Below are 12,853 nucleotides of genomic sequence, written 5' to 3' on the forward strand. Positions count from 1 at the left end.
GGGGGATAAAAGAAGATTTTAAGGCTTCCAAGATGAAAAAGTTGGATTTCTCCAAAACAAGGATGGAAGCTAGTAGACAATGACGGAATGCCTTCAAAAAGCTGAGAAAATTTTTTATGATTTAGAATAATATATCTGCCATTTCATATATAAAATATTTACCTTCTGTGCACACATTCACAAGAAGCTAATGAAAGATATGCTCCATATACTGAAATGAGAGGAAAAATAATATTCAACCCAGGAGAAGGAAGTCCCCAGGATGATGGTAAAGGGAAGTCCCAAATGACAATGGTACTGCAACCTAGGAAGAGCCTGTCCAGACAGGAGCAGGGAGTCTGGGTGCTCTAAGAGGAACATCTCCAAGGAAGGAAATAGTTGAACCAGATGACCTGATGGGCTTAACCATCCTGGAAGGAGCTTTATTAGCACCATAAGAGAAAGAATAGCAGTTAGCAATATAAGTTTTTTTTTATTAGAGTATAGTTGCTGTACAGTATTCGGTTAGTTTCTACTGTACAGCAAAGTGAATCAGCTATACGTATACATCTATCCCCTCCTTTTTGGATTTCCTTCTCATTTAGGTCACCACAGAGCACAGAGTAGAGTTCCCTGAGCTATACAGTGTATTCTCATTTGTTATCTATTTTATACATAGTATCAATAGTGTATATATGTCAATCCCAATCTCCCAATTCCTCCCACACCCCCCCTTTTCCACCCTGGTGTCCATACGTTTTTGTTCTCTACATCTGTGTCTCTATTTCTGCTTTGTAAATAAGATCATCCGTAACCATATTTTCAGATTCCACATCTATGCATTAATATACGATATTTGTTTTTCTCTTCTGACTTACTTCACTCTGTATGACCGTCTCTAGGTCCAGCCATGTCTCTACAAATGACCCAATTTCATTCTATTTTATGGCTGAGTAATATTCCATTGTATATTTGTACCACATCTTCTCTATCCATTTCTCTATTGATGGACATTTAGGTTGCTTCCATGTCCTGGCTGTTGTAAATAGTGCTGCAGTGAACATTAGGGTGCATGTGTCTTTTTGAATCATGGTTTTCTCTGGGTACATGCCCAGTAGTGGAATTGCTGGGTCATATTTTAAAGAGAAAAAGAGAGCGAGGGAGAGAGAGAGAGATAGAGAACTATTGATTTTAGAAGAACAAAAAGTTATGTAAGAGAAGAAATATAACCATAGCATATTTTGTTGCTTAAATGTGAAAAGTATTAAAACACCATAATCATGCAAAGACGTGATTATTGCTCTAGCTATAAGAGATGCTAAAATAGTCATTGGAGCCCCGTGAGTCACGTAGAAGTTTATTCCTTCTCTGCTGCAGAAGCACTGATAATGTCTAACATTTAGAAATCAAGAAATAGCAATATAAACATGTTACTTAGAAAAACAGAAGTAAAAACCAGAAGACAGAGCTACAAGAGGTGGAAATGGTTTTTTCTGGAGAAGAATCAGGAGTGAAATGAAAAGGGTACTACTTCATTGGAAGCTTAGTAGCCGTTTTTGACTTTTTAATATATTAATAAATGTTCATATAGCCTTTTAATTAAAATTTAAAGGTTAAAAAAAAAACCTGTACACCAGTAGTTAAAATTGAAGACTTTCTGGATTCCAGTCCTGGCCTCACCACTTTTCTGTGTGAACCAGAGCAAAGTAATGAACTCTTAACCCTCAGCTTCCTAACATATAGGTTGCTGATAATGAGTACACGGCTCCCTGAGTTATTGTAAAAGGTTAACAAGAAAAGCACTTAGCACAGTGCCCAGCATAAAGTGGGAGCTTAGCAAAGTTTATTTTAATCATATCATATTTACTAGTTTCCTTTATGGAAATTGTTTGACCATGATTTTGTAAAAATTGTAGCATTTGGGGATCCATGTTTGAAAAGACAGATAAATAGTAATCTGTCTCCAAAGGGAAAAATTCTGACAAATATTTAAATGGACAGATTAAATTGGTAAAAATATATCGTCTTCTATTTCCCTATGTGGAGTTTCTATATGTCTCTCTTGCCAATGTACTTAATTCTTATAGATTTAATTGGGCAGAAGTATATATAGACTTGAGATGGCTTCAGAGAACGTTTTGTCCGATTCCTCTGTGTTATAAATGAAAAAGAATGAATCCAGTGACAATTTGAGGCCATCACCAATGGAAGTTAAAACTGAGACTAAAATTGTGATCTGTATTTGGGTACTTATATAATTATAAGACCCCCTCAAGCCTTATTTTATATATTGATCTGAACAAAAACTTCTGAGCAGAAGCACAGGGGGACTTTTCTCCAGTGTTTACTGTGTTAACCTGGTCAAGCTCCTGGAGGTAAATCTCACCAAATTGGGGGGCCCCCATGGCTGGGTGGGTCAGAGGTGTCCACACTGAGCCTCCAACAGTTCGTCAATTAGAGTTCTGGGTTTCACACACCATCACTGGTTCCCACAGTGGTTTCCCCTTATGAGTCTTCCCTCTGAGAGAGATTCAAAAGTATATGGAGGAGTGATGTCACCAAGACGGTGGCATAAGCCATTCCTGACTTAAATCCCCATCACAAGAAGACCAACAAGCAACTATCCATAGACAGGACACCATTGTGAAAATCCCAGAACCCAGGGTGAGGCTGCAGCAACCCTTGGACATCAGAGACCGAGAAGGACCATGTTAGAAGGTGAGAGGAGTGGCTGCACTCTGCCCACATCGCCTGCCCCAGGCTGGCACACCACAGCAGAGCGCCCCAGCCTGTAGTTTCTCCAGTTGGAAAAGAGAGGCCAAGGTGGGAATTCCCTGGCCGTCCAGTAGTTAGGACTCCATACTCTCACTGCCAGGGACCCAGGTTCAATCCCTAGTCAGGGAACTAAGATCCTGCAAGCCGTGGGGCACGGCCGAAAATTAAAAAAAAAGAGAGAGGCCAAAGTGGACACCCAGCTCCCCCAGTATTGTGTGACGCTTCCCAGGAGGCCCGCTTGGGTCTCTCTTCATGGGGGTCACTAAGGAAACCTATGAGGCTCCGTCACGGGGGATCAGATAGCGATGGAGAAGGGGTGTGCGGCTTACAGCACCTGCACTCAGATCTGGGTGGGCTGCATTCCTGCTTGCAGCTGCACCCAGCAGAGATGCCAGCCAGCGTCTCTGCTCATCAGCAGAGACCAGCCAGTGGCCCCGTGTAGCCTGCAAACTCAGTTAGCAGCTCTGCTTCATTTGGGTCCCCAGACAACTGGCATTACAGGCCTTGGAGCTCTTTCTACCCCCCGGCCTGGGCAGGGAGGCAGATTCCCAGCCCCACCCAACAGCTGAGCACAGTCTCCGTACCCCCCCACCAGGAAGCCTGGCCAGAGAATCCAGGCAGCCATGGAGCCCATCCAACAGCCCAGCTTGGGCGGGGAGCCAAGCCAGAAGCCCTACCAACTGTTGAGCATAGCCTCTGGCCTTGCATAACCAAGGAGCCTGAACAGTGACCTTAGGCATCCTCAGAGCCCAACCTACAACCACACCCAGCCATGGAGCCCAGACTACAACTCTACTCAGTGGTGGAGTCCACCCAAGGGCCTTGTCTGATTAACTGAACACAGCCTGCAACCTTGCCTGGTCAGGAAGCCCAGCCAGTGACCTCGTCCAATTACCAAGCATAGCCTGTGACCCCACCCAAGAAGAAAGCTTAGACAACAGCCCAGCTAGACCATGGAGCACAGTCTCTAGGCCCACTCACTGTGGGATTCAGCTGGCAGGCTCTCCTAACCAGAGAGCCTGACCAGTAATCTTGCCCAATAGGGGAGCACAGCCAGCGGTCTACCTGATGGCAAAGCCTAGACTGTGGCCCTGCCCAACTCCAGGGCACAGCCTGCAGCCCTGCATGATCACAGAGCACAGCCTGAGGCCTCACCTGAACAGAGTCCAGCCAGCAGCACCTTCTGGTCTGGGAGCACAGCCTAAGACCCCATCAAGAGCAATTACAGTGAGACTTCCCTGGTGGTCCAGTGGTAAAGCATCCGCCTTCCAGTGCAGGGGACGCGGGTTCGATCCCTGGTCAGGGAACTAAGATCCCACATGCTGCAGGGCAACTAAGCCCACGCTCCACAGGTACTGAGCTTGCGCACCTCAGCTAGAGAGCCCACGTGCCAAAAACTACAGAGCCCACGTGCTCTGGATCCTGTGCGCCACAACCAGAGAGAAGCCCACACACCACAGCGAAAGATCCCGCGTGCCACGGCTAAGACCCAACACAGCCAAAAAGAAATTAAATAAATAATAAATAAATAAATCTTTTAAAAAAGACCAATTGCAGAGACCAGCTTGCAGCCCTGCCCAATCACAGAGTCCAACCAGTGGCACTGCCCTGCCAGGGGACGTACCCTGTGACCTCACCCAGTCAGAGGTGACTCTAGGGCCCAGCCAGCAGCATCCCCAGGCCCACCCCAACCTGAGAGCATGGAACGTTTTCCAGGAGAGATTATATGTTAGATCACAAAACTAGTCTTAATAAATTCAAGAAAATGGACGTTGCATCAAGTATCTTTTCCAGCCACAATGATGTGAGACTAGAAATCAATAACAGGAAGAAAGCTGGAAAATTAACAAATACATGGAAATTAAACAACACACTCCTGAACAACCAGTGGATCCAAGAAGAAATCAAAAGAGAAATAATAAATTATCTGGAGATAAACAAAAAAAGGAACCCAACCTACCAAAACTTATGGGATGCAGCAAAAGCAGTTCTAGGAGAAAAGTTTATAGTGATAAATGCTTCCATTAAGAAAAAATAAGGATTTCAAATAAACAGCCTAACTTTATACCTCAAGGAACTAGAAAAAAAATGAAAAAACTAAGCCCAAAGTTGGCAAAAGGAAGGAAATCATAAAGCGTAGAGCAGAAATAATGAAATACAGAATAGGAAAACAACAGAAAAGATGAACTAAACTGAGTTGGTTCTTTGAAATTATAAACAAAATTGACAAACTTTTAGCTAGAGTAATCAATTAAAAAAGAGAGAGGACAAAAATAAATAAAAATTATAAACGAAAGTGGGCACATTACAAGAAATACCAAGGATCATAAGAGACTACTCTGAACAATTATAAGCCAACAATTTGGACAACCTAGGAGAAGTGGATAATTCCTAGAAGCATACAATCTACCAATAGTGAATCATGAAGAAATAGAAAATCTGAGCAGATCAATAATGAAAGGAGGTGGAATCAATAATTTAAAACCTCCCAACAAAAAGTCCAAGACCAGATGGTTTCATAGGTGAACTCTACCAAACATTTACAGCCAATTCATCTCACTCTTCCAACAAATTGAAGGGAAAAGAACATTCTCAAACTCGTTTTATGAGGCCAGCATTACCCTGATACTGAAGCCAGATAAGGACACCATAGGAAAAGAAAACTATCAACCAATATGCCTGATGAATATCGATGCAAAAATTCTCAACAAAGTACTGGCAAACCAAATTCATCAGCACATTAAAAGGATTATACACTGTGATTAAGTTGGATTCGTTCTGGAATGTAAGAATGATTCAACATATGCAAATCAGTAAATATAATATATTACATTACTAAAATGAAATATAAAAATCATACGATCATCACAATAGATGCAGAGAAAGCATTTGACAAAATTCAAATGATAATAACTCTCAACAAATTGGGTGCAGAAGGAATGGACCCCAACATAATAAAGGACATATATGACACACCCGCAGCTAACATACTCAGTGGTGAAAGATTGAAAGCTTTTCCTCTAAGATCAGAAACAGGACAAGGGTACCCACTCTCACCAATTCGATTCGACATAGCACTAGAAGGCCTAGCCAGAGAACTCAGACAAGAAAAAGAAATAAAAGACATCCAGCTCAGAAAGGAAGATGTAAAAATTGTCTCCGTTTGCAGGTGACATGGCCTTATATATAGAAAAATCCTAAAGACTCCACCAGAAGACTTTTATAACTAATAAATTCAGGAAAGTTGTAGCATACAAATTCAACATACAAACATCACTGTGTTTCCATACACTAACAATGAAGTATCTGGAAAATAAACAAAGAAAACAATCCTATTTACAATAACATTAAAAACAGTAAAATACTTAGGAATAAATTCAACCAAGGAGGTGAAAAATCTGTACTCTGACACTATAAGACATTGATGAAAGACATTGAATAAAACACAAATAAATGGAAAGATATTCCATGTATTGGAAGAATTAATATTGTTAAAATGTGCATACAACCAAAGCAATGTATAGATTCAATGCAATCCCTGTCGAGATTCCAATGGCACTTTTTACAGAAATAGAAAAAAATCCTAAAAGTCGTATGGAACCAAAAAAGACCCCTAATAGCCAAAGCAGTCCTGAGAAAGAAGAACAAAGCTGGAGGCATCATACTTTATGCTTTCAAATTATATTTCAAAACTATATAATCAAAACAATATGGTACTGGCATAAAAACAGACACATAGACCAGTGGAACAGAATAGAGAGCCCAGAAATAAACCCACACATACACAGTCAACTAATATTTGACTAATAAGAATACTCGATGGGGAAAAGGTAGTTTTTTCAAAAAATTGTGTTGGAAAAACTGGATATTCACATGCAAAAGAGTTAAACTAGACCTCTATTTTACACAGCTTAAAAAAATTAACTTGAAATGGATTAAAGACTTAAATTTAAGACCTGAAACCTAGAGCAAAACATAGGGAAAAGGCTTCCTCACATTGGTCTTGGCAGTGATTTTTGAAAGCACAACCAACAAAAACAAAAATGAATAGGTGTGACTAAATCAAACTATAAAGCTTCTGCACAGCAAAAGTAATGCTCAACCAAATGCAAAGGCAACCTAAGAATGAGAGAAAATGTTTGCAAACCACATATCTGATCAGGGGTTAATATCTAAAATATACAAAGAATTCCTACAGATGAATAGCAAAAAATAAATTATCCAATTTAAAAATGAGCAAACGACCTGAATAGACTTTTCTTTTTTTTTTTTTTTTTTTTGCGGTACGCGGGCCTCTCACTGTTGTGGCCTCTCCCGTTGTGGAGCACAAGCTCCAGACGCGCAGGCTCAGTGACCATGGCTCACGGGCCCAGCCACTCCGCGGCATGTGGGATCTTCCTTCCCGGACCAGGGCAGGAACCCGCGTCCCCTGCATGGGCAGGCAGACTCTCAACCACTGCGCCACCAGGGAAGCCCTGAATAGACATTTTTACAAAAAAGATAGTCAAATTGCCAACAGGTACATGAAAAGATGCTCAGCATCACTAATCATCATGGAGATGCAAATAAAAACCACAATGATATATCACCTCACACCTGTTAAAATGGCTATTATCAAAAGTCAAGAGATAAAAAGTACTGGCAGGGATTTGGAGAAAATGGAACCCTTGTACACTGTTGGTGGGAATGTCAGTTGGTGCAGCCACTATGGAAAAGAGTATGGACTTTCTTCAAAATATTAAAAATAGAATTACCATATATGTTCCAGCAATTCCACTTTTGTATGTATCTGAGGGAAATGAAATCACTATCTTGAAGAAGATATCTCCACCCCCATGTTCATTGCAGCATTATTTACAAGTGAATACGTGTAAACAACCTAAGTATTCATCAACAGGTGAATGATAAACAAGGCATTGAATTTGCCCAGAGTTCTACCATGTGAAATCTTCATATTAACCACATAGAATATAAATGCAAAATGTGCATTATTTTTTCTGTTGAGCTTTTAACTCAATTTACTCAGAGTATTCCATTATTAAAAAGGAGGCCTGTTGGTGTCATGTTTTGCTTGCCCTATTCATCAAGGTCCTCAATGTATTTTCCTTTTCTTTTATACAGTTCTCGAATTTGCCTAGCTTTTCTCTTGATAATTCCTCAACTTACTCAGTTAGCTGGGATTTATATTCTTGTATGTATATTCTTCTTCCTGTTTTTCTCCTTAACACCATGTTCTAATATCTTCTATACAAACTCTAGCTTATTGTTGAATGCAATAACAGTGCCTTTGATTAATTTTGGAGATTTCATAAACTCCATAGACACAAGAAAATAAATTCTGTACAATATTTCTATTTCACTAAACTGTCGTTTCAAATCTCTTGCATAACCTCTCAGTTATATGGAAGTTATCACAGGAATTGCTGGTCTAAAAATATAAAATAAAAATATTAACAAAAATTGAACTTCATTATCATATTTCATATCTTCCTGTTTCTGTCCTACATTTAAATTTGCTCACTGAGGAAGCTGCTGATGAGAACGATGCCATACATGACAGAAAACCTAGGTCCCTTCAACCATGGTACCTTTTAATGATGGGGGCATTAACTGTTTAAAACAGTTTGTAGATCTTTGGAGATCAAATCCCAGTTTTTGAGTGCCAGCTCTTAACAGGAGCACATGTATTCCTTTGACTGATTGATCTATGGATTGGAATGGAAGGGAAAATCTGTGAAGTAGAGACTGGGGCAAGAATCATTTTTCTATCACTAAAGAAGCTCATTTTACTCAATACAGTTGACGTAGTCTCTTTTATTTGTTCAGTTGATATTTTGGCTTTGCTCACATAGCTAAAATATTTCTAGATTCATTTTCTCATACTTTTGAGGTTGCGGTATTTTATAAAGGAACTTGAAGAAACTTCATGCGTTCAAACAAATGAAATGTTTGTCGAGGTTTTGCCTGAGCATTTCTGAGTCAGTGAATATACTGCTGCGGTTTCTCCCATCTGTACGCAAGCGTTTGAATGAAGCATGTCTCCTTCCCTGCAGGAGCTTCAGAGAGACATAGAGAAACACAGCACGGGTGTGGCCTCTGTCCTCAACCTGTGCGAGGTTCTCCTGCATGACTGTGATGCCTGTGCCACAGATGCCGAGTGCGGGTCCATCCAGCAGGCTACGCGCAACCTGGACCGGCGATGGAGAAATATCTGCGCTGTGTCCATGGAAAGAAGGCTAAAGTAAGCCGGGCTGTGCAAACAGTTGCGAAAGAGGAAGGACCAAAAAAACAAAAAATTTACCCAGAGTGTCTACGGTTCACTATTTGCTTTTGGTTGCAATGTCCAAAAATAGCCTTGGTTTCCCAAAGTTGCCATCATCTACGTTTACTTGGGAAAATAAGTACGTATAAAGGTCATATATAAATATAACAAGCCAAGTTACACCTGACCTAACAGTTTAAATATAATTCAGAGAAATTAAAATACGCCCTTTCTGAACAAATATAATGTTACAGAATTATGCTCTGGAAAACTAACATTCTTTCATGGAAAAGGAAATAATAAAACAAAGGACATATCTTTAAGCCCTTTGAAATTCAAGGTGGTAAAAAAAATAGTGATTATGTTAGAAAATTATCACAGTGACTTCAGGCACATAATCTTTGTGCTCTCTGGGGAACTCTTGAAAGGATACTGTTTATCTTGCCATCATTGGTAGATTTTGATTAGGGTAAATTTGACATTGAACTTAAATGGATTTTCAAACCTTAGTATAAGTTCAACGGAAGCTTGGTATGAGTGTGCACTGCAGGCACGGTGTTGCACTTTTTTTTTTTTTTTTTGCGGTACGTGGGCCTCTCACTGCTGTGGCCTCTCCCGTTGCGGAGCACAGGCTCCGGACGCGCAGGCTCAGCGGCCATGGCTCACGGGCCTAGCCGCTCCGCGGCATGTGGGATCTTCCCGGACCGGGGCACGAACCCGCGTCCCCTGCATCGGCAGGCGGACTCTCAGCCACTGCGCCACCAGGGAAGCCCACGGTGTTGCACTTTTAAACTTCCTTGCGTGTACCCAGAACAGTTCACACCATAAGCTTATCTTACTCAGTTTGACTAATTCCAAATCCAGAGCTGCAGGACGTGTGTTTAAACACACACACACACACACACACACACACACACACACGCCCGCCCGCACAGCTGTTTCATCTTAGCTCAAACAGTTGTTTCTTTTTCAGTCTGGGCAAGTTTGGCTCAAGGAACGGTTATTTTTTGGCACCCGGTTGCTTGTTTTGGGCACGCTTAGTCCTGTTGCAGGTACCAGACAGGGTTCTGGAGCACAAACAGTCTCAAGCGATCAGATTCTGTTCTTTCATTTCTGTCTTAGAATTGAAGAGACGTGGAGATTGTGGCAGAAGTTTCTGGATGACTTTTCTCGTTTTGAAGATTGGCTGAAATGCTCGGAAAGGGTAGCTGCCTTCCCCAGCTCTTCTGGGGTGCTCTATACAGTTGCCAAGGACGAACTAAAGAAATTTGAGGTGATTTTCGGTTTCAAATATTTCATCTTTATTTTGCTACGAGAGTAGCCAGCTGGTAGTTGGTGTCCCAAGACCTAAACAATCTGTTCACCCACATATTATTTGTTCAAACAGCTAGGTGATGACTTTCTGGCCATCTTTATTATTACCTCATAAGTAGGCAAAGAAGAAGAGAAAGGAAGTTTTTACTTTAAGATTGTCAAGAATTACAAATAAAGTAGTAATGCCCTTCATTACATTATAGAATTATTCAATTCTGTTAGAAAACACGAATCATGATTCCCCCCAAAAGATCTTGGCATTCTTTTGATCTCATAATTTTTTACAGTCAACCTTCTAAGATTCAGATATGATGGTTTTCCATGCCAAAAAAAAATGATCATGAAGAACCTAGGGGCAAGACAGGAACAAAGACACAGACCTCTTAGAGAATGGACTTGAGGATATGGGGAGGGGGAAGGGTAAGCTGGGACAAAGTGAGAGAGTGGCATGATCATATATACACTACCAAACATAAAACAGCTAGCTAGTGGGAAGCAGCCGCATAGCACAGGGAGATCAGCTCGGTGCTCTGTGACCACCGAGAGGGGTGGGATAGGGAGGGTGGGAGGGAGGGAGACACAAGAGGGAAGAGATATGGGGACATATCTGAATCAATAACTGATTCACTTTGTTATGAAGCAGAAACTAACACACCATTGTAAAGCAATTATACTCCAATAAAGATGTTTAAAAAACAAAAACAAAAACATCTATCTGTCTTTCAATGTATTTTCTTGATTTTTTTAACCTAACTGGAGCATAGATATATATGTATTTTTTAATCATTGATAAAATAGAATTGGCTCCAGAATTGATCAAATATTTTAAATCGTAAACCATCTCTAATTATAAATGAAGAGCAGCGCCATTCTTGAGTCACCAAGATTTTTCAATTTTATAATAGAGACAAAAATGACAGCAGTATCATTGTATTCATAAACAAAGGAATCATTCAGTAACAGATTCTAGTTCCTTGCCATTCTGGGCAGTCTCGAGGCTTGCTCTGTCGCTGGGACAGGATGAAATCCCAACTTCTCAGCCTCTCATTTTCACAGAGGACCTGACGTAGCCTTAAGCTGACCATTTTTTAATTTGAAGTTTCTTTTCCCATCAATGCCCACTGATCGGCAGTTGTGTTCTCGGATACGCTGACAGAGAGCAGTTCTGATGCATGGATCTTACAAAAATCATTCTTGGGTGCTAAGTCTGCCCCAAGCTCCCTGAGATATTTTAAACTAAGACTAAAAAAATCCAACCAAATTCAGCTTGATTTATTTTCACCTTGTGATGCCAGTTAACCAGGCATTTTTGGAGGCCTGCTATGAAGTTTATGAACTAAACATGAAGTTTAGTTTTTGTTCTTGTGGAGTTTAAAATCTACGAGTCATAGATGGGCAAGTCATGAATCTATAAAAGTGTTCAAATACTATGTGAAATAAATAAGTTATTCTGATGTCTGAATATGCACTCATATGTTACTATACCACTAAATTCCAGGGGAAAAAATCCTATCTAAAAGCTTTTCCCTTAGAAAAGTTCTAGTAAAAAGCCACAGTAACTTCTGCAGTGGATTTCAGATCATCCCAGTGTGAACCAGTGCTAGTGGAAATATTCTTGTACTGCATCTTATGACACTCAGCTTCATAAAGGTTAAACCTTCTATAGTTGGCTTACACTCCAAAGCAGATTATGTAAGATCCTTGTTGATGCTATTTTAGACCCTCAGATTTTATAGCAAAGGTTAGCCATGTAGTTAAGCTTATAATGCTATATAGTTATATAGCTAGTTAAAATGAATGATTTTATTACTTATCTTTGTAGTTAATTTTCTTAAGAGACAGAAATAAATTACAAAAACAAAATTTTGTTTACGGCAGTCTTTGTTCAATTGCACAAATACTGGGGACAGATCTGGGTGTGCTGGGGTACCCAACCATGGTGCCCGTGTTCACGCCAGTGAGAAAACATATTCTGTGACTTCCAGTAATGGCAAAAGCTGAACTTTCCTTACCACTTCCTTTTCTGGGGAAATAATTTAAAGTTTGTAGAATACAAGGTTGGATTTACTCGGATAAAGGTTCTTAAAGCAACCCTCAGAAGAAAAACCATTTCAGAGGCAGAAGTGTGGTGGCATGTAAATAGTGTGACAAGCCAAAGGAAGCAAAACTTGGGGATTTAGATGAGTACAGTCCAATCAGTTATACAATTTTCTGTCCAATGCCAGGATGAAAATCAGTCATAAATCATACACATAAGTTTGAAATAAAAAAGCTTCATTTTATTTTGACCAAATGATTCTTACGCTAGGGTTATGCTACATTACAGAGAAAAAGAAGAGAGAGTATTTTACCTGTGGAAACTCTAAGCTGTGCATGGGGTAACCTCCGAAGTAAATAGCTACTACTATGTAAGGTGTCACATCAGCTCGAAAACGTTTTATGAAAACTGAGTCATTCAGGAGGGCAACAAAAAAGAAACAGAGCATGTTCCACACTTTTTTTACTAAGCTGTTTTTCTTAAAA

The 12,853-nt window shown here is 40.3% G+C and overlaps 1 protein-coding gene across 17 annotated transcripts in view; it reads left to right on the forward strand.

The window, feature by feature from the left end:
* Nucleotides 1-12,853, forward strand: part of SYNE1 (spectrin repeat containing nuclear envelope protein 1) — a 464,275-nt gene that overhangs the window by 422,899 nt on the left and 28,523 nt on the right. For all 17 annotated transcript variants that reach the window (XM_060029753.1, XM_060029751.1, XM_060029760.1 and 14 more), the window contains 2 exons: nucleotides 8,808-8,995; nucleotides 10,139-10,289. In XM_060029753.1, coding sequence (XP_059885736.1) covers nucleotides 8,808-8,995; nucleotides 10,139-10,289 — 339 coding nt within the window. The remainder of the gene's footprint in view (nucleotides 1-8,807; nucleotides 8,996-10,138; nucleotides 10,290-12,853) is intronic.

This window comes from Delphinus delphis, chromosome 14 (assembly GCF_949987515.2).
Source record: "Delphinus delphis chromosome 14, mDelDel1.2, whole genome shotgun sequence".
In the NCBI taxonomy this organism is placed as follows: Eukaryota; Metazoa; Chordata; class Mammalia; order Artiodactyla; family Delphinidae; genus Delphinus; species Delphinus delphis.